This window comes from Calliphora vicina, chromosome 1 (assembly GCF_958450345.1).
Source record: "Calliphora vicina chromosome 1, idCalVici1.1, whole genome shotgun sequence".
In the NCBI taxonomy this organism is placed as follows: Eukaryota; Metazoa; Arthropoda; class Insecta; order Diptera; family Calliphoridae; genus Calliphora; species Calliphora vicina.
This window is the reverse complement of record NC_088780.1, coordinates 76,736,849-76,759,036: the sequence shown is the minus strand read 5'-3', so window position 1 is coordinate 76,759,036 and position 22,188 is coordinate 76,736,849. Positions and strand designations below refer to the sequence as shown.

Below are 22,188 nucleotides of genomic sequence, written 5' to 3'. Positions count from 1 at the left end.
GATATGGCTCACCCATTGGCGGACTAGAAATCTGGTTGTTGCTCTTTATAGTTTTGCATGTATCACAGTCGTCAATGTATTTTCTTAGATCTTTTGACATAGTCGGCCAAAAATATTTTTGCCTCAATCTTGACAAGGTTTTGTCAAACCCGCCATGGCAAGATGTGGAAGAATTATGTGCATTGCGGATTGCAATCTGTGTTAATGACATTGGTAGCCAAAGCCTCCATACATCTTCATTGTTTTCTAAACCTCGTCTAAACTTTAATCTTTTAAGTAACAGATTCCCCTTTACACACAAAGATTTTAACCATTTTTAAGCACAGTCTCTCTAATATTTCCGTATTCTGAATTATTAAAATCAGCGCAATTTAGGTCAATTTCATTTTCAAAACTTAATTCATCTACATCGATTCGTGAAAGGGTATCAGGAACCACGTTTAGAGAACCTTTGTGATGTTCGATTTTAAAATCGAAACGTTGGAGTTTTAGGCTCCATCTCGCCAAACGACCAGATAAATCTTTCTGGTTCATAAGCCATTTTAGGCTAGCATGGTCCGTAAGAATTCGAAAAGGCAGTCCTTCAATATATGGCCTAAATCTGTTTACTGATATCACTGCTGCCAGACATTCCAATTCGGTAACAGTATAATTCTGCTGGGCTTTGTTGAGTTTTTGTGAAACATATGCAACTGGGTGCTCCTTGCCCTGGTTATCGAATTGGATTAAAACACCACCTACACCGACTTTAGAGGCGTCGCACCCTAGAAAAATCTGGTTGAGTCAGTACAGGTGCTGATGAAAGTGCCAGCTTTAACTTTTCGAATGACTCAATAGCCTCAGATGACAACTTAAACGGCTTGTTAGATTTTCTTAAGCAGTCTGTAAGGGGACCACTAAGATTAGCAAAATTTTGAATAAAACCACGGTACCAGTTTGACATACCCACAAATCTTCGAACCTGGCGTGGAGATTTCGGAATCGGAAAATTTACTATGCTCTCAATTTTCGCGTCATCGACCTTGAGACAACCGTGACCGACAATATAGCCCAATTGCTTTTGCTTACATTAATAGTAAGCTTAGCAGCCTTTAAGGAGGCAGCAACTTCACCCAAAATTTTGCAGTGCGAATCAAAGTTATCGCCACAGACCAGAAGGTCGTCTAGGTAAATGAACACATTCTCCCTGAGTCGTGAAGGTATTACTCTATCCATTAATCTACTCATGGTCTGTGGACCATTGCATAAACCAAATTGCATAAACTTATATTGAACAAGTAAGAGTGCTATATTCGGCTATGCCGAATCTTATATACCCTTCACCTTTGTTGTGGATGCATTATTATTTTTTATAATTAGTATATATGTATGTACATTGCCCACTTTCAGCGTACAGCATCCTAAATTTATCAAGAACACAAAAAACAACAACAACGCCAAACGAAACAGAACACCAAAAGAAAAAACAAAAACAAAATACGCAAAGCATGCACATTCAAACATACGATTTGTTGATTTTTTGTCAAAAAATCCAACACACAACCAAACATACGTTTAATTGTATAAAAAGAACAACAACGCCAAAAGAAACAAAACACAAAAAAAAACAAAATACGCAAAGCTTGCACATCCACACAACCAAACAAACGGTTAGTTGTATAAAAAACAACAACAACGCCAAAAGAAACAAAACACAAAAAAAAACAAAATACGCATAGCTTGCACATCCAACCATACGTTTTGTTGTTTTTTTGTCAAAGCATGCAATACATTGTGTTTTTTGATGAAATTTTCAGAGGTTGTCTCGGATTTTTGCTCATATCTCCGTTATTTATGGACGGATTTTGCTGATTTTAAATAGCAAAATTCTCGAAAGTATGTCTGACAGAATTGTTGAAGATTTGGATCCCGGAGATATCTGGGGCCTTCAGAAAATTGATTTCAACAGACAGACAGACAGACAGACGGACAGACAGACAGACAGACAGACAGACAGACAGACGGACATGGCTTAATCGACTCCGCTATCTATAAGGATCCAGAATATATATACTTTATAGGGTCGGAAATGAAAAATGTAGAAATTACAAACGGAATGACAAACTTATATATACCCTTCTCACGAAGCTGAAGGGTATAAAAAGCGGTTTACCTGGCACAACAAAAGCTATTTTTTCTTTTGCGGACTCGGACAAACGAATTTGTAAAAATGCCTCCTTCAAATCGATTCCGCTGATAAAGTGTGTATCTTTTAACCTGCTCAGGAGACCATTAATGTGTGGTAAAGGATAGGAATCCTTTTTAGTCACAGCATTAAGTTGTCTTGAATCTATACAAAGTCTAACTTTTCCAGGTTTGCGAACCAATACAACAGGTGAGCACCACGGTGAGTTAGACTCCTCAATTACCCCCATTGACAACAGACGCTCTATTTCCTTAAATGCTTCAGCTTGTCATGGAGGCGACAAGGGATAGTGTTTAGATTTTATGGGAGGTGAGTCGCCCGTATCAATATGGTGCTCAAGAAGATTTGTGCATCCTAAACCCATCGCCTCGAATGAAGGAAATTCGGAAATGACTTTATCTAATTTGATCTGTTGTTCAGGAGTTAGTATATGAAAGTTTGAATCAGTTTCTAAAGATTTTTGTATTTCTGAAATACAGGGTATGATTTCTGGTGCCAGGACGAAAGCTTTCCAGAAATCTACACCGAGATAAACTGTTTGTTGTAAATTGGGCACTAAATAAAAGCAAATGTCTCTCTACACATTTTTGAAGTACACAGATAGTGTACAATAACCAACAATTTCCTGTTTTTCGCCATTTGCAGTGGACAATGAGGATTGAAAAGGATTAACTATTACTTTGTTTCGAGAAATAAATTGTAAACAATCTTTTCCTAAAACGGAAACGTTTGCTCCGGAGTCAAGCAATCCTAGAAATTTTTCGTTTAGTATAGTTATTCTAGCAAATGGGCGGTCATCTTCGCCTGCTAATACAGTAGATTCAAGTTTTCTACGAATTAAATTTCTAAATTTATATCTTTGTCTACATTTAGCAATTTTAACATGAGATGGTTTTGTGGTCATTGAACTGTCATCTGGAATATTGTTTGAAAAATTTATATTCGATTTGTGACTATTTGTAATAGAGTTTTCTAAAATAATTTTATCCGCAAATGTTGAATATAAGGATGAAGTTGATCCTTTATTCTCAATAATTAGCTTAATAATGTTTGCTTGGGACTTATTAAAATTCTGTTCAAGATTATGTTTTGGTAAAATTAGTTTTTCAAAATTATAAGAATCTAATTCTGTGACTTGTTTAAATCCGGATTTAGTCGGTCTACACGAGATGTTCCGGCATTCATCTCGTTGGTTTTCAAGTTTCCCTGGTGGTCATTTGGACACTTAGTTGTTACAACACCCTTGAAGCCACACTTATAGCAAAAAATATTTCTAACTTGATCAGGGCAATAAATATAAGAATGCCCTATTTCTGAGCAATTCCTGCACACGATTTTTGAATAATCCACTTTGCGCCTCGGGAATTGCATTGTTTCTAGTTGCGGATCGTCAGGTAATTCGTCATCAGAATTCTCTTTAACTCTTAGTTCATCAACGCGCCTAACGAAGAATATAATGGGTATCCTCTGCTATCCCTAAGAACTTCCTCACCTTTTCTTGCCATATCTCGCAATTCATTTAAGGATTTTGGTTGTGAATTGAACAACATAAATTTTAAATTTGTATTGACGTTCTTATTCAGTATGTCTATTAATGAACTTTCAGGCATTGACTCCTTTAATCTTGAATTCATAGAAATTACAGAAGAGTGAAAATCATCGTAACACTCTTTGTGGTGTTGTTTTCTTAAAGAAATTTTGAGAATGATATCGTGATCACTTTCAAGGTTTCCAAATTCTTTGGTTAAGGCGTACTTTAGCAATGAATATATTTTGTTCCGTAAACTGCCAAAACCAACTTTCAGCCTTACCACTGAGAAATATGTGAAAGTTTGCCATTAAGTGATCATTCGAGCATTTTGTGCGCTCACAAAGTGTCTCGATTTTAAATAAGAAATCAGAAACTGGAGTAATTCCATCATAACAAACTTTCCATTCTTGTAAAGGAATGTTTGAATCAAAAGTATGGGTAGGAGGACAATATGGTCTGAAATTATTGAGTTCGTTATTTCCAGCGCTCACATTCGAATCGTTTCGAATACTGTTCTTGAGAAATTCAAATTCCCTCCGATATTCTTCTTGAGTATTTCGTAAGGTTTGTTGAAAAATGTTTATCAAGGAATCCATGGAGACAATATTTGATTGCTGTGTATTAACAGAACTGTTAGATAGGTTTTGAGGATCAGGTGGCAATGCTTGTGCCAAATTTTGCAGCTGAGTCGAATCATTGAAATTCGCAGATTTAGACGAGTGCAATGGATCTATGGTTGTCAAATGAAAAATTTGGGTTAGGTATAGAAAGCCTAGGTGAACTATGTACTACTTAGGCTATAATATAATTAGTCAGTGATTTGTTTAATTTTATGGGTATATTGTTTCGAGATGGAGTAATATTTCGAGGTCTTCCCCTATATGATGAATTTGTCGGAGGATTAGGATTTGATTTGGAACTTCTAGTGTTCATATTCAGTATAAAATTTTAAAAAAAAAGTTTGTCGTGAAACAAAACTAATTAAATATAAAAAGGAAAACAACTAATTCGATGTATATTAACAAATCAACGTTGTATGTATTAATGTGTTATAAATGGTTACAGAATTAAGGGAAGCAATTTAAAAATTTAATTAAAAATACATAATTACCTGCTACAAAAATTATAGCAATAGATGCAACGATTTCGCTTTTGTTCAAAAATCGGACTATCATTTGCTCGAAAAAAAATATAGATTATTTTTTTTTTTATTAATTTTCTATTATACATTAATATTTCATACGAAACATACTGAGTTAATGGACAAATAGAAAAAAAATATGTTTTTACCCTTTTCAATTGCAACGCAATCATCTACGTATCTCATAAATACATTGGGACTAATTGAAAAGTGTTAAAAACTGTATATTTTATAGAAATAACTTTTAACATGTAATGCTATTGTAAAATAAAAGTAATTATCTTGTTTCTTTAATACAAGACTCTTAAATGAGAAAAGCTATTTGGTGATGTTAACTTTATAAAAACTATATTTTAAATCATTATTATGGTTGTTTTGTATTAGAAATAAACAAAGAAAACAAATTTTTCACTTTGTATTGACCAATAAATATTTGGAAATAAAAATCCATTAATTCAAATGTTGGAATCTATGTTGGCCTATTTCGTTGGGCGCCATCTATGTTGCACGTTTGGTTCTAACGAAAATATCCACAGCTAAGTACTTCTGGCATGTAAATAAAAGATGAACCGACCAGCTCAGATGATCAAAGGCGTTGTTCTGTACCCCAATGGATACGTGCAATCATAGCAAATACATGCCAATATAATTCAAAAGCCAAACAAATTTAGAGCAAAATATTTGAATACAAAACAAAATTTGAGAGTGGTGGTTTTCTCTCAAGGGGTGCAATTTTTCCCTTCCCTAACATTACATTTTCAATAAAATTGTCCCTTTTAAGTAAAGTAACAGGTATTATTTCATTTCAATAATTTTTAAATGCATTTCCTTTTATTTTTGTAATTTAGCAATTCATGGTTTATCCTACATATAGAAAAAAAAGATGTGTTAATATTTAATACATTTTTTGTAGCAAAACTTATAGAAAAATTAAGTATTAGTTTTAGGAAAAGAAAATCTGTTTTGTTTTTGTTATTTTGTAAATTTTTAAAGAATTTAAAATTTGAATATTTTATAATTGAAAAAAAAATTAGTTACATTTTGGGTTTTAATAATTTAGGTACGAAAATAAAGCGAAATATGGCAAATACTTAAATAATATTAACTTACATTTGTGGCTGATGATAAATAAGTGTTGACGTTATTTCTAGTTGGTAGCAAAAATATAGTTCATGATGATCGTTGTAATGGCCATTCAGCGATTCATGACGATATGTTTCTGAAAATGAGATTTTCACTAAATACAAACAGAAATTATTATATCTAATCACATAGAAATAACACATGAAATTTAAATACCTTCACATCGCCTACAATCGCTTTACCTTTTTACTTAAGTAATATACGCAACAAAGGTTGTACAATTCTGTTTCAATAATAATTCTTTTAACAAGTATAATGTAATCTTCGTTGTTGTTGTTGCTGCCGTTGTCGTCATTAATTGTTTCTTGTATCTCCTCTCAAATATTATCATGCATTCATCAATATCAATAGTTGTTGTTTCTTCGATTTTTGGAGACTTACTCTTGCATGTGATATTGAATAGTTATTACTCCAATTGTATGAATGAGAATTTTGTAAATTATGAATGGAAAATTTTGCCAAATTTTTTTTATGAATGGGAGCACGTGCATTCACCTTTTTTTTTGTTGATGCGTAAATTTGGATAGTATTTTAGCAAATGCCTAGTAGGAAATTTACCCTTTTTAAATAAAATAGGGTAATGATAAAAACGATATTATAGAAATGAACTTTTAGTAAAAATATGATTTGTAGTTATTTACCTTGCATAGGGCAACTCCTTTCTTATTTTTAAGGTATTCCTCTATATTTCTTAAGGAAATTTTAATAAAGTTAAAATAATATTTAACTTTACTTAAACTGATGTTGCATCACAATATTCTAATTTTTACCTTATTTCTCGTGCTTTCGTTTTATGAAAATTTTAAAAGCAGTTCAATATGGCCAAATAGGCTAATCGTTTTAATTTCACTTAAAATTTTATATATATGAAAACGAATGAAAAATTTTAAGATTCAATTAATATTTTAAGATTATTTTTTTGCACGTGATAGACTATAAGACCAACAATACCAATTATGTCTTGATACTCTGATCTCAATTTAAGCATTAAACAGGAAATTCAATAACCCGAATTAATTTCTCTCTGAAAGTTTAGAGCTGAGTATTCTGCAGCTAGATTAAATAAATGCTGCCAAATCTATGCCTAAATAAAATATGTAATGTGGGGATGTAATAAAAGGTAGGTATATGTAAGCAAGTGTAAATTAAAAAAAACGTTATTTCAAAATAAGAAAAGATGTATAATATTTGTTGAATATATTATTGTGAAACAAAAGATTCGCAACAACTTTTTAATAAACAAGTAAAATGGTATAGTCGGGCAAGCCCGACATTATGATACGCTACACCGGGTATGTGATTATAAAGATTTTTCTTTTAATATGAAACTTATTTGTGTCCTTGTGGCAATTTAAAGGTTTGTGCCAAATTTTGTCGAATTATCTTTAAACCTGCGACCTGTAGTTTGATTACCAGGTTTACATGGATGGACGGACAGACGGACGGACATCGCTTAGTCGACTCAGAAAGTGATCCTGAGCAGATTGGTATACTTTAAGGTGGGTGTTGGGACAATATTTTTGTATGTTGCAAACAACAGCCCTAACCCATTATACCTCCCCCAATATGGTGGTGTAGTTTATAAACATGCACTTTTCTTAAAACTTTTTTGTATACTAATAAATTTTTTTATATTTTAATTTGACCTTTATATATAAAGGATGAAATTTTGACATTTAGTTTATAATATTTGGGTCTTTAACGCACTATTTTTTTAAAAGGAATTTATTGACAATCTTAAAGGATATTAACGGATAAACATTTTAAAGGACATTTTTGACATCTTTTGATCCTTACAGGATAAAATAAAGATAATACAAAATATTTTGAAACTCTTCTTGTTCTTTTGACATACAATTTGTCATTGTTGGAATAGCATGAGTATTTTTAAATATTTTTTTGAAAAATGTACTTCTTTGAAACTTTGAAGTCCTTAAAAAAGAACACAGGACCACGAAATGAAAATCTGAAAACACAGTTTTTCTCCATTAAATTTATAGTTTCAAACGTGTATCATCCGGTTCGTGTCTAACGAATTTTTTCTCTATTTGTCGGACGGTGTTATTCTATGATAGTAAATATATAAATAAACATAATAATCATACTTACATAAATATACATAATGTCGAATATGTTCTAGCATAGGCATTCCCCAAAGATTGCAAAAGCTCACTTAGATTTAGCCAAAGAAATCTATATTTCGATATTACTGATGCTGAACAATCTTTCATTACTTCCTAATAAAATAGAAACAAAAAAATAGCAACACTCTTCTTTAAAAACTGTTGAAGGCTAATTATAAGATAAGAAATGTATGTATTAGGGTATTAAAATTATTCTATTTTTCTCTTGTTCGAATAATATTTTAACTTGTTCAAATAATTCGATCACAAGTTTAAAATTAATCGAATTATTCGAATAATTTAAATTTTTTAAATAGTAATGAATGAAGATTTTGAGTAGGTTTTTTAATATTTTATTGTTAAGTAAAACAAAAAATAACGTTAAAGTTAACAATTCAAGTAATGATAAAAAACATTCGAAAACATAGTCCATCATTAAAATTTGGAGTTGGACATGATCCAGAATTCAAGTACTTTTCTATGTTGTACCAAATAAGTCATTGGTGTACCATTGTACTTTTCAAGATCGAATTGTACCAACTTTGCCATCCCTGATATAAATGTGCTGGTGCAGCCCTTTAGCAGTTACCAGCAAGCAGCAGTTTTTTGTACAACATAATTATCATCACCAAGAACATCATTCTCCTCTTCTGTACATACAATAAATCATCATCGTTTAACAACAACATTGATTTCTCTTCGCAGAGTATTTTTTTTACTTATACAACATTGGCCATCACGTGGTGGTATGCCAAAAATTTCGCCAAAATTAGTTATATGCCTAATCAGTGATGTTAACCGTACGGTAATTACCGTAGTGTACGGTAATTTAGTCCTCCGTACGTAGGCAGGTAATTTCTACATTTGTACGGTAATTTTAAAAAGTTTAAATTTTTAAGAATTATATCGCAAAAGTTATATTTCCATAATGTGTCTACATATGATATACATATTTTGAGGATGATGATAACCAACTACCGCGAGTCTTTCAAGTATGGATACAAATACAAACAAATTAGTATTAAAAACTGATTGCAAACATTTTTTTGAATCAAATCAAATGCAATCATTAAAAACATTGACGTAATAAATCCCCAATTGTTCGATACCAATATTTCTGTAATATTAAAATATCCTTTAGTTTTCCATTTCCCAGAAAATGTTCAAATGGATGAATTTAATGAAATTGATAAGGAATTTAGCTTATAAGGCAAATAAAATATGTTGATAAAAATGGCATTCTGCTGTTTTACAAACTTGGTCCTATATTCAAACCCCTCTATCTTTGATATTCATGAAAATTAGTTTTTGATGGTAAAATGTTCAGTAAAACAGCCCTCATCTATGATGTGAATTTCTTACAAGCATATTGTTTTTTGCTATTTTATTTGCATTTTTGTTATTTCTCTATGTTATACAATTAATTTTTTCCGAATGCAAAAGTCTCTATCTTTTCAAATAATTAATTTTCAAATATTTTTTTTGGAATAATTTCTTCTTGCAATTCATGTGTTCTTACTAATTTTTGAACGCTGAACATGAATTTTACATTTTTCAATCATTTAAAAAAATGAATTACCATGGAAATATTTTACCTTTTTTGTTTTTGGAAAATATAATTTCCATGGCATAACAATTAATGGTTGAAGTTGGAGTTTGCTTAAAAAGTGTCTACTTTTAAAGTGTTTTTTATCTTATGTTGTATTATTAGCCGTTATCTAAATAAATCACGTTATAAACTAACAGATGGCATAAATGAAATCAAAATAATTTAATTCTATTAAAATGCAAAATCCTCTATCTTATCATTTTTATACATACACATTCTTTTGAGAAGAAAATATAAATAATGCAAAATTTTAAAAACAAATTATATGTGAGATTCAGTAGTTACTTTAAAATAATAATTGTAGCTACCGAATTTTAATAACTCAAGTAATACGCGGAAAAACATTTTTGGCTTTCCTGCAAAGTTGTGTTTTTTAAGATAGAGAGTTTTGAATATAGGCATTCGATATATTGAATTATAAAAATAAACCTGTTTCAATAAGAAAATATTATTATTTTTGTACAAAACATTGCATACGGTAATTTTACTTAAAAAACGGTAATTTTTTTAGGGCTGTACGGTAATCGAAATTAAAAAGTTAACATCACTGTGCCTAATGTACATATACAATATACCGTACACTACGTGTGTGTGATGATGTTCCGCACACTACGAATAAGGTACGGAACATTCTAGACCCGCGATCGGCAGACATATACTACTACATTTTGCACTTGTATAAGTGTATGAGCGAAAAAACAAGAAATGAGAAATAGTTGTACTCTCATCTTCACTACAAAACAGGTATGGAAAACTGAACATGTTAACTAACCTATTTGTCTAGCAATTATTGTGTATTAAAAAATAATAATTTACAAGAAACTTCTAAAAACCCAATTAAGCATCTAAAGGTGAGAGAAAAAATATTTAAAATAGTTTATAATTCTAAAAACTACTTAATATGTAGTGTAGATGCTAAATAAGGTACAACAATAATATGAATTATCCACCTCTGCATTAACATTTATTCATAAACAAAAGCAAGAAACGAGCAACAACACAACCTTCTTCTGTGACAACTCATATGAGACTGAATTGTGTTTTCTATGCGTGTGAGAAGACTGTGTAACTTTAGTAACGCCCACAATGCACAGTGCATAGGAGTTGCCGATCCCGGTTCTAGACCAAGGCGAATTTATACAAGGTGGAGTCAGTCAAACAGCTGATCATTTTTTTTTGTCAAACCTTGTTTTTATATTCTAATATACTAAGCTTATTAACAAAAAATTATTCTTTACATAAATAATTAAAGCCCTCACTATTCAATTATATACACTATATTAAGTTTAAATACTTATTTGTTTAATTTTTCATTTCGGTTTTTTGACATTTGTTAAGACCAATCGTTGTTTTTGTAGAACTGACACCACCTCTTAGCGTTTATGTACTTTTCGAAATCTACGCTACGTTTAGTGTTCTTTTTAGGGTACATTTTTAACGGCCATTTTCACAATGTACGATTATTTCATTTTAACCGGAAAATTAACTAACTGTCGGTTTGTTTAACGGGGACCATTTAACCAACGGTTACCGATTTACGTTTCACCATCATTTGATTACTTAACCAAAGCATTCAGTAGAAAGTATGGCAATAATGCATACATTTGTTTACGAAAAATAGTGTAATGAAAGATTGAAATATAAAAAATTGTCTAAAAGACGGCATACAAAATAATAGTTTGTGTTTTCTTAGTGGTATAATAAAAAAAACGTATGAAACTAAAAAATATTAAGGTACCTAACTGTAAAATTTACAGAACAAACTGAACAACAATTACTGAAAACCAACAACCAAAAGTTTGTTGTTGCACTTACAAACCAAACATTTGTTGTTTGGTTTGTAAGTGCAATATCCGGGTGGTATGTATATGGATCACCCCGTGCAAAATTTACTTTTCTTCGCTTTACACTTTTAAAAATTATAAATATTACAAAAATATAAATGTTTTTCCATGTTCTTTTATTATATTTCTTACAATTAAGATGATAACCGGCGAAATTTATTCGGTTATATTTAACAGCAACTTTGTTGTTAAATAGTGTCAGTTAAGAATTAATCGTACATTGTGTAATTCATATTAGCCTAACTTGCGGTTAAAGTTCACGTTAACTTTTAATCGTACATTGTGAAAATGGCCGTAAGTAAGATTTTAGCGAACACGTAGTGAACTTTTACGGGTACATGTAGCGAAGATTTTTATTTTTGCATGTGTTTTTTGTTTGTCAGTTTCATTTACTTGCATTGTCTATTAGAAATATATGTATGTCGTTGTTAAATTTGTCATTATTTATGTAAGTAAATACGGATGAGTAAATTTAATTAATTTCTCCATTTCAATAATTTGTTGGTCTATTTTAGTTCATGATTTTTAGATATAAAATGATGGCTTATAGGTATCTTGAATAAAATATTTTTGAAAAAAATGCAACTGATTACATGAGAGCATTGTTGGGAAAAATTAAATTTTATTATTCTACCTGATTCAATCAATCCATTATTTTGTAACCATTTCAAAAGGTTTTTATGGTACAGGTAGGCCTCCATTTACGCGGTTTGTTGGGCCCATAAAAATAGCGTGTAAATCAAATTCGCGTAAAACGAGGTTCTAATTTAGAACGAAATGCTTTTGTGGGGCCAATAATTTTTTATTTCGCGTAAAATAATACATCAGTCACATAACAAAAAAGAAATTGGGACCTAAAAATCGAGTTAAATAGAAAACACAAATGTACGTACATATCGTCACCTTAAATAAAAGCGGACGTAACTACACAAAAATTTAAAATCGAGTTTTTGATTGATTGAATCTTGGAAATTGTTCTCTATTATACACTAGTATTATTGATTTTATAAAGTATCCTATAAAAACAATAAAAATGTAGTTATGTCCGTTTGCATTTAAGGCTACGATTTATACTTTAAGTAAACTTATTTTATTTGTACTTCTAAAAACTTACTTAAAACTAAAGTAAAGTAAAAAAAAAAATTCAATTAAAAATACAAAATATTCTAATACATAAAAGAGATCAAAACATAACATAAAATTCATAAAAATTAACGAAGTTTTCAAAAAAGAAATCTGTTATTCGCTTGTGTTTTTTTTCATTTTTTGTTGTTTGTTGCCGCATTATATAAAAAAGTCACGTATTTGAAAAAATGGTTGCTAATTTGAGTTCGCGTTATATCGAATTCGCGTAAATAAAGTACCGCGTAAATGGAGGCTTACCTGTACTTGTAAAAATTGCCAATGCAAATTTGATGGAAAGTGTTTTTCAATATATGTATGTACATAATTTATGATACAGACAGGTATAAAAAATAATTTTTAGTTGTAATAATGTGCGGAAAACCCCAAACATGAAGAATGTTTGCCTTTGTCAAACAACACTCGTATATATATTTTTTTTTTGGTGTTTTTTTAGTTTCCGATCTATATACAGTTCTCTATAAAAATTCAAAATATAAATTATTTTCGATGAAAATTATTTATAATTATCTAAAAAATCAAAATCTTTAAATGATTTTCGATAATTAATTCCCATATTTTATTCAAGTCCTATTCAAAAGTAAAAATCTACAAACATATCCTAAAAAATTATAAAATTTTTCGCAACATAAAAATACGAAATGAATTTATAATTAAACGCATTTATAAATACATATCTTTCGATTTTCTTACTTCTCCATCATTATTTTTGTATTAAATATATCAATTTCTGCCTTCATCAATACTCCACATGTTCAACAAAATCTTCGCCAAATGTACGCTAAAAAATACACTAAACGCAGCTACGTTTAGTGTATTTTTTAGCGTACTACGCGTAGTGAATGTGTACAATGTACCGTACCTTATTCGTAGTGTTTATTGTATAAGTACATGTTCGCAAAAAAAAAATTTTTTTAAGGTATTTCGTACATTTTGTAGCGAATGTGTATGTGTTCTGTACATGAAGATGTACAGTAAAATACACTAACGTTGTATGTACCAAAATCGAAAAAGATGGAAGTACATCAGATTACACCATTCTTGAATGCCGACTGCAAATTCTCGAATCGTATTTCAAGCAAATAAGTTACATTCAAGCACAAATTGAAAAACTGGATGAATCGGATACCAATCGATCGGATATTGAAGAACTTTCTATATCTTTCAAGGCTCCTTTGGTAAGTTTTATGAATAATAAACGTGGTTCTTGTGATATCGGACAAAGTTTTTTGAATGCAACTCAACCATTGATCTCTCATCACAATAATTTGCTTTAAATCAAATTACCCAAATTCGATGGAAAATATGCAAACTTTTCAAGATTTATAAGTACTTTCAACACATTAGTTCACAACGAACCAACCTACTTAACTGCTTATCTGGTCAAGCATTGGCGTTTATTGAGCCATTTAAAGTTGTTGAGTCAAACTACCAAATCGCTGTAGATAGCTTAGTAGAACGATACGATAATAAATCATTAATATTTATTGATCACATCAATTAATTGTTTTCGATAACTCCTATGACCAAACCAAGTGCTAGTTCGCTACGCTCATTTCTTGATAATGTTTCAGCCCTTCGCAGTTCGTTGCTCGCTTTGGGTTCTGAGTTAGATGTAATGAATGACATTATCATATTGTTTTGTCCAAAGTTGATGGAGAGTCCAAAAATGTTTGTACCGATAGCTCGTCGTTTCGATGCTGTTAAGTCCATAAAACTTTGGGTAAATTTCATTACTCAATGCCCATCTATATAGATATCGCACCACACTTCTTTACACAATCCAGATTTTCAATCAACAATAAATTCAAATCTAATTCAAATTCGCAGCTTCAGCATAACTCCACTCCATTCATCATCTCGGCAACCACATTATTCGTCCTTTCGACCATCATCGTCTTCGTCGCACCAATCAGTGTTACCAACACAGGCTAATCCAGTCTCAACTCATATTACAAAATTTTCGTCATTTCTTACAACTGCGTGTCGTATAAATTTGCTTCCAACAGCTAGTATTTTCGTTAAAGACTCATTCGGCTGTCTACAACTCTTCGTGCCCTCGTGGATTCCTGTTCAGAAGTCAATCTTATAACTCAAGAAGCTGTAAACCGTCTTCGTCTAAAGCAAACTAGACCGATTAAAGAAATTTCTGGCGTTTCGTATATCCGAACCCAATTAAAATCTATAGTTACAGCTACAATTAGATCAAGGGTCTCCGATTTTGAGAGGACAACATGTTTTCTGGTAACAAAATCGATTTCATCTCAACACCCAGCAGAAAAAATAAATACAACAAACTGGAACATCCCCAACGGTGAGGAACTAGCAGACATACCTCAGCGTATTGAAATGGTATTTAGCTCTGAGATTTTCTCCACGATGGTAAAATTTCACTCGGAGCTGGACTACCTAATCTCATAAACACATCCCTTGGGTGGATCATTGCACAGTGGGGGATCTGAAAAAAAGTGCACCTCGGGTATATTAAAAATGATGTTTGCGATCCGACTTGAAAGATTTTTATATATATGGAATCTACTAGACGAGATCTACAAAAAACATTGCTTTAGCAATATTTAGTTTACTTATAGTTTACGAGTTATTCGCATTTGAAAAGTAAAATATTATTTTATTTACCTACCTTGGTCTGGTTTTTTGCTAATAACGGATCCAATTCTTTCCCGATTTTCTTGAAATATAATTTGAATTAACAAGATATGTATTAATAATAGTATGAAAGAATTGTTTAAAAACATCTACTGAGTCAAAAGTTATGTGCATTCAAACTTAAAAAAAATAAAAAGTTTTTTCGCCATTTTTTTTTCGAAAAAAGTACTTACATTAATTTTAAATTGTACAGAAAATAAGAAAAAGATAAATGTGTGTTTATATTTTTCTGAAAGACAACATTTCGGGAATATTACAAAAGCAAAATAATATCAAAATTCGTATTATTACGTGGTCCAGACCCTTCCGAAGTAGACCTATTTTTTATATAAATTTCAACTTTAGACAACATTTTCTCAAATCGCATAGCTGCTTTCAAAAAATTAAGACCTGTTTTGTATGTCCCAATATGTTCTTCAATATTGTGCAAAGGGATTTCATAGCCCCGAGCTTGGTGCCTTCAATAAAATCTAAAAAATCACAAAATTGTGATTTTTGGAAAGTTTTTTGGGAATTGTGGGATTGTCATTAACAATTCACAAATATCTTTTTCACTTTTGGATTTGGATCGAAAGTTTCTATATAAGTGTAAAATTTCATTAAAAACGATTCATAAACAAAACTTTTATTGCATTTTAAAAATTAAAATTTTCGAAAAAAATCAGCTAAGTATATAATATTTTATTCCCATATTTTTGAAAAGTCTTCTATATTTTTTTTAATTCTTAAACATTTTGTACATTTTTGAAAAGAGGACATAATTTCCTACACGCTGATATATAATATGTATATCTTTTCTTTTCCCGTAGTCTAATTAATGTATATAATATAACTCGTAAACTATAAAAGATAATATATGGCTAAAGCAAAGTTTTATGTAGATCTCGTCTAGTAGATTCCATATATATAAAAATCGTTCAAATCGGATCGCAAACAAAAATTTGGCATCATTTTTAATTTTTGATATACCCACTTTGGGGCATTGTGGCTCGGCTTATCAACTTATCAACACCTCCTCTATAGCCACGGGAAATTTTATTAAAATCGGGCAATTCGTTTAGAAGTTACAAATTTATTTCCACTTTTTTTCAGATCCCCCACTGTGCATTGGTGGCAGCGTAAATTATTAACGTTCAAGTAATGTAATTACAAAAGGTGATGATCTGAACTCATTGCTAAAAGCTTTTTGGGTCCCCACAGAAGAAAAACAACAGTGTGAAAAGTAAACGACTTTTATATCTAGAAAAATGATTTTCAAAGGACGAAAATTTACGACAAATGTATACTGATTTCATGTACGAGTACATACGACTTGGTCATATGCCACCCGTTAGCTTTAGTTGTCTAAGATCTTCTCATTACGTTATACCTCACCATCCTGTATTACGCCCTTAAAGCACGACAACAAAGCTACTAGTAGTCTTTGGTGCCTCATGTCGCACATCTATCAATATTTCGTTGAATGAGGCTCTAATAGTTGGTCCAACAATCCAACATTAACTCATAATAACAATCTTATCGTTTCGGTTAAATAAACTATCTCTATCAGCTGACATTTGTAAAATGTATAGACAATTTTTAATAGACGAAAGAGATCGTAACTTCCAGTTAATCTTATGGAGAAAAAATGTTCATGATCCAATCTCGATATATCAGCTAAACACACAAATATCGCATATTGCATCGGAGAAAGGCATTTAAAAACAAATGAAGAATATATTACCAAGGCACTTGACACTTCATGGATGTCCAAAGATGGCGTTTTTTGTTTTCGGTTTATATTGTAATCAGTTGCAAGATTTTAATTTAAGAAATGTGGAAGCAAGACTTAACCGGGATGCACCTAGGGTTGATAACAAAAATCAAATAACTGGACCATAAGAAAAATTTACCTGGATTTTTAAAAAATAACTGGACAATTTAAAAATGAGCTTATAGTTCAAAAAAGTTAAATTTAAGTTAAGTTTTTTTACAAAAATAAATAAAAAAAATAACATCAAAAATAAAGAAACGTTAAATTAGGTAATGCATACATATCGCCACCTAAAATGCAAAACAACGTATCATCAAAAAATTCGAAATTGATTACTCCCTCGGTAGTAATAAATTCATATGGCCTTATTTCAAGGCGCCAAATCTGAACGACGTCACAAAGAGGTGCAGTGAAATAAGGCCATAGGCAATAAGGTCATATGGCTCTATTACATATTGTGTTGAGAAATAAGACCATATGGCTTTATTACCACCGATGGAGTGAAATAAAGTCATATATATTGGTCAAAGTGGAAATAAAGCCATATCAGTGTAATATAGCTTGTTGTAATTACATACATATGTATAGTTATTTTCGCGTGACAGGCGACAAAAAATATTTTATAATCATTTGTAGGAATGGCTTCATTTATCGAAGCCGCCTGCCGCATTCCATGGAGGAGAGAGTCCCTAAGAGCGGTCACAGACCGCCTATAAGAAAACCTTTTTTCTGCGAAACGGAATAGTTGCTCGCCATTCTACTGAGTGCAAAATAACATGACTTCGCAAATAAAGACTTTCTCCTCCATAGAACGCTGCAGGTGACTTCACTAAATAAATCCTTTCTTGTAAATAAATGATTAAAATTATTTATTTTTTTGGAGTGGAAGTTCTGTAACTTTTGATTGAACTCTCTTTTTTGTGAAATTAAATAAATCATTTAAGCAAAGAAAAATTTTTCTAAGATTCAACAATGCCATAATGGCTTTATTTCACTTCTAGAATGGGAAATAAGGTCCATATTTATTTATAATAAGACTATATTTATTTCCCAACTAGTTGGCCTTATTGCCTATGGCCTTATTTCACAGCACCAAGAATTGACGACACCCTGCACTGATTAGCTGCAACAAAATGGTGCTCCACATTGGACTTGCAAAGTGGTTATTGGCAGGTAAAGATTTCAATCAAAGACAAGGAGAAAACTACCTTTAGTGATGGGTTATGGCAGTTCAATGTGATGCCCTTTGGACTCTGCAATGCTCCAGCTACATTCGAGCGTTTAATGGAACATGTGTTGAAAAGACTTCACTGGAAGACATGTTTGGTGTACCTCGATGACATAATTGTCATGGGGAAGTCTTTCGATGAACACCTGAAAAACCTTGAAAAAGTCCTTAAACGAATAGCTGCGGCTGGACTAAAACTTAGCGTAAAGACATGTGCATTGTTCCAGAACGATGTTAAACGAATAGCTGCGACTGGACTAAAACTTAGCGTAAATACATGTGCATTGTTCCAGAAAGAAGTTAAGTATTTAGGGCATCGCGTAACAGCAGACGGCATATAACAGATGAATATAAAATACGAGCCGTAAAGGACTGGCCTCGTCCGAGAAATCTTCACGAATTGCGCAGTTTTCTGGGCCTTTGCACGTACTACATACGATTTGTACCGAATTTTGCCAGTGTTGCCGCAAGCTTACATGAGCTAACCCAGAAGTCGCGAGAGTTCCTGTGGAGTGATTCTCAAGAACAGGCATTCCTGTAATTAAAGGAATTGCTGTGTACAGCACCAATTTTGGCATATCCCATTCCAGGGGTGAAGTTTGTGCTGGACAGCGATGCGAGTGGATACGGAATAGGCGGTGTGCTATCGCGGGTAACCAACGGAACGGAAAAGGTCATTGGTTACTACATCCGAATACTTTCTAAGCCTGAGAGAAATTACTGCGTAACGCGACGTGAACTCCTAGCAGTATTAGAGTGTGTTAAGCATTTCCACAAGTATCTGTATGGTCAACACTTCCAACTAATAACGATCATTCTGTCCTCAGGTGGTTGCTACAATTTACACAACCTGAAGGGCAACTGGCTCGTTGGATTGATCGGCATCAGAGCTATGACTTTAGCACCGAGCACCGGAAGGGTTCGAAAAACGACAATGCGGATGCGCTCTCAAGACGGCCTTGCAACGTGGGATGCAAGCATTGCGCAAAAGCCGTGGAAAAGGAATGTGTCATTGACGTTCGACTAATGCATATAGATACCAGTGGAGATTGGTCTGTAGCGCCGAGAAATGACCCCATACCGCAGTGAAATATCGGCCGAAAGTCCACTGATGGAATCATATTGGGCGCTATGGAATAGTCTACAGTGGTCAAATGGCTACTTATACCGCATATGGGAATGTGCTGACTTTAAAACGGTGACAAATCTAATTGTGGTACAATCCTCTAAAATAAACGAAGTAATGAAAGAGTTCCATGACGGTAACAGTGGTGGTAATCTTGGTGTGACAAAAACCTTAGAAAAGTTAAAAAACCTTTTTATTGGGTGGATTGTCAGCAAGCAGTAGCCGATTGGATAACAAATTGTCCACAATGGATAGCAGTGAAGGGCCCAGTCAGAAAAAGTCGTGGACAACTTCAGCAGTATGGATTATTTCAGCAAATGGCCAGAGGTATATGCCATACCCAATCAGGAAGCTAAAACGGTTATAAGCGTATTTGAGAACAACAGGGTGTGCCGCTATGGTGTTCCACAGGAGTTGCACTCTGAGCAGGGTAGAAATTTTGAATCTGCCGTATTCAAGGAAATTTATACGGAATAAGAAAAAACAGAACAACTATGGAGGAATATTTAAGAAAAGTGGTCAGTGCACCACAGAAGGACTGGGATGAACACATACCGAAATTTCTATTGGCATACAGATCAGCTGTTTATGAATCAACCTCTCGAACCCCTGGAAAAATTGTCTTCGGGACAGAACTCAAGATGTTTGGTGATTTAGAATTCGGTATTAAGCCCTCATCAACAAATAATGAAAACACTTCCCAAGAGCAAGATGACCTTAACGAATTTCATAAATTCGTACGCAGACGAATAAAAATGACCAGCGACAAAATGAAAGCCAGATACGATGGAGGAGCGAATTCTGAGGGATTTGATGAAGGCCAACATGTAGTGCTATATATCCCACGTCGCACAGTGTCGTGAGTTCATATAACGAGCGGACAAAACTAGAAGGAGTTATTGCAAAGTAATGACATATTTTAATTGGTAAAATATAATCATACATAAAATTTGGTCATCTAAACTCCAAGGATTCGTGTCCTTCCCATATATGTCGAAATAAAAAATTACAATAACAGAGAGAAAAATACAGACATTAATTTTAATATAGTTAATGTTTCGTCAAAATTTCGTTCAATTTAGAGGAATGTTACGTATACCTCAAAAATTACCTTTTTCAAAAAACTTAAAAAGGAGCAAAAAATTAATTTTCTTAATTAAAATGTGTCACAATATATAATAAAAATCACACCTTAAATTTAGCCATTTTAATTTCAAGGACTCATATCCTTCCTATATGTCCTGAAACTAAGTAATGTACTGAAAATAGTGTCGCATTTTCATTTGGAATGGCACTAAAAAAATAACAATTATTAAAAATTTAAATTTTTATAAATTTAAATACTTTTTGCTATAAAATAAAAGAAAAAATATACCGGTAATAGTTGAAAATTGTTTTTTATATCTATTAAATTTCTACTTTTCACAACAACTCTTGTTTTGTTTTGTTCATCTCATTCTTATAATGATACATACAGAGTTGTTAAAATATGTAATTAAAAATAGTTTTAATATATTTAAAACATAGTACAATAACTAATCTAGTACAAGTTTTGAGTATTTGTCAACTTAATTTAATTATTTAACCCTACGAAGTGCATGCTAATTTTTAATCCTTTTTTATATAAAATTGCAGTTATTTCAACCACAACTTTGAAGAGCCAAATCATTGGATAAAAATATTATTTTAATTTAATATTTTTGACACTTATTAGTAAAATTGTCTTCTACTAAATACCATTAGCATTTTCTCTAATTTCCAAAACTCGATTTATCTATTTATGGCCACGCTCACAACACTGTACAATGTAAGAAAGGACTGTCTCCCAAACTACAAACCCATTGGGATGGACCATACAAGGTGATTAGGAAATTAAACGACGTGGTGTACAGGAAGCAGAAAGAAAAGGGCCCGAGATCTAAAATGAAGGTCTTACATCTAGAACGACTAGCTGCTTATGGGAAATGTGAATCTATGCCCATTCGGGACGAACAGGCTTAATCGGGGGGCAGTGTTACGAAATTGTACTTGAATTCAAATATAACGGTTTTAACGGCTGATTAGAATTTGTATAATGCTTTCAAACAGCAGTGCCTCTCAAACTGTAACATATCTGTGGGTATTATTAACATTGAATAAAAGCTATGAGTTGAACGTTGTTTGTAAGTATGGCAACACTAAATGATTAATATCGAAAACTCTAGAATTCGAATATTCTAGTTTAAAGATCATTGTAGAAATTGAGTTTTCAAGATGGTAATGCAGCGTATATAAATTGGCCGTGAGAACACCAAACGAGTGAGTCTAATTTGAAACATCGCACAGTGGTATGAGCAAAAAAAAGAGAGAAATGAATCTGTAACTTCTAAACCCTTACGCCGATTTGAATGAAATTTCACGCGCAAAGGGGAAGTGTTTTTGAGTTTAAGTCTTGAATCTGGACTTCATGAGCCCACCAGGAGCTGGGTCAGAGGTCCCCAAAGTAGGACACCTCGGGAATGTTGAATTTTAAAAATGATCCTATTTCTTCGTTTGTGTCCATATTTCAAAAAACTTACATATATAGCATCTCATTCTCATAGAGCACTATATAAAACCTGGTCGTAGCTATCAATTATTTTTTATAGCTTATGAGATATTTTTTTTTGAAAATTAAATTTTCAACATTTTCACCCACCTTACTCCAGTTTTATGA

The 22,188-nt window shown here is 32.1% G+C and overlaps 1 protein-coding gene across 1 annotated transcript in view; it reads right to left on the bottom strand.

Annotated features, from left to right (window-relative positions):
• Window positions 1-22,188, bottom strand: part of LOC135963216 (gustatory and odorant receptor 21a-like) — a 158,226-nt gene that overhangs the window by 95,274 nt on the left and 40,764 nt on the right. The window contains exon 2 of the mRNA XM_065514982.1: window positions 8,110-8,237. Coding sequence (XP_065371054.1) covers window positions 8,110-8,237 — 128 coding nt within the window. The remainder of the gene's footprint in view (window positions 1-8,109; window positions 8,238-22,188) is intronic.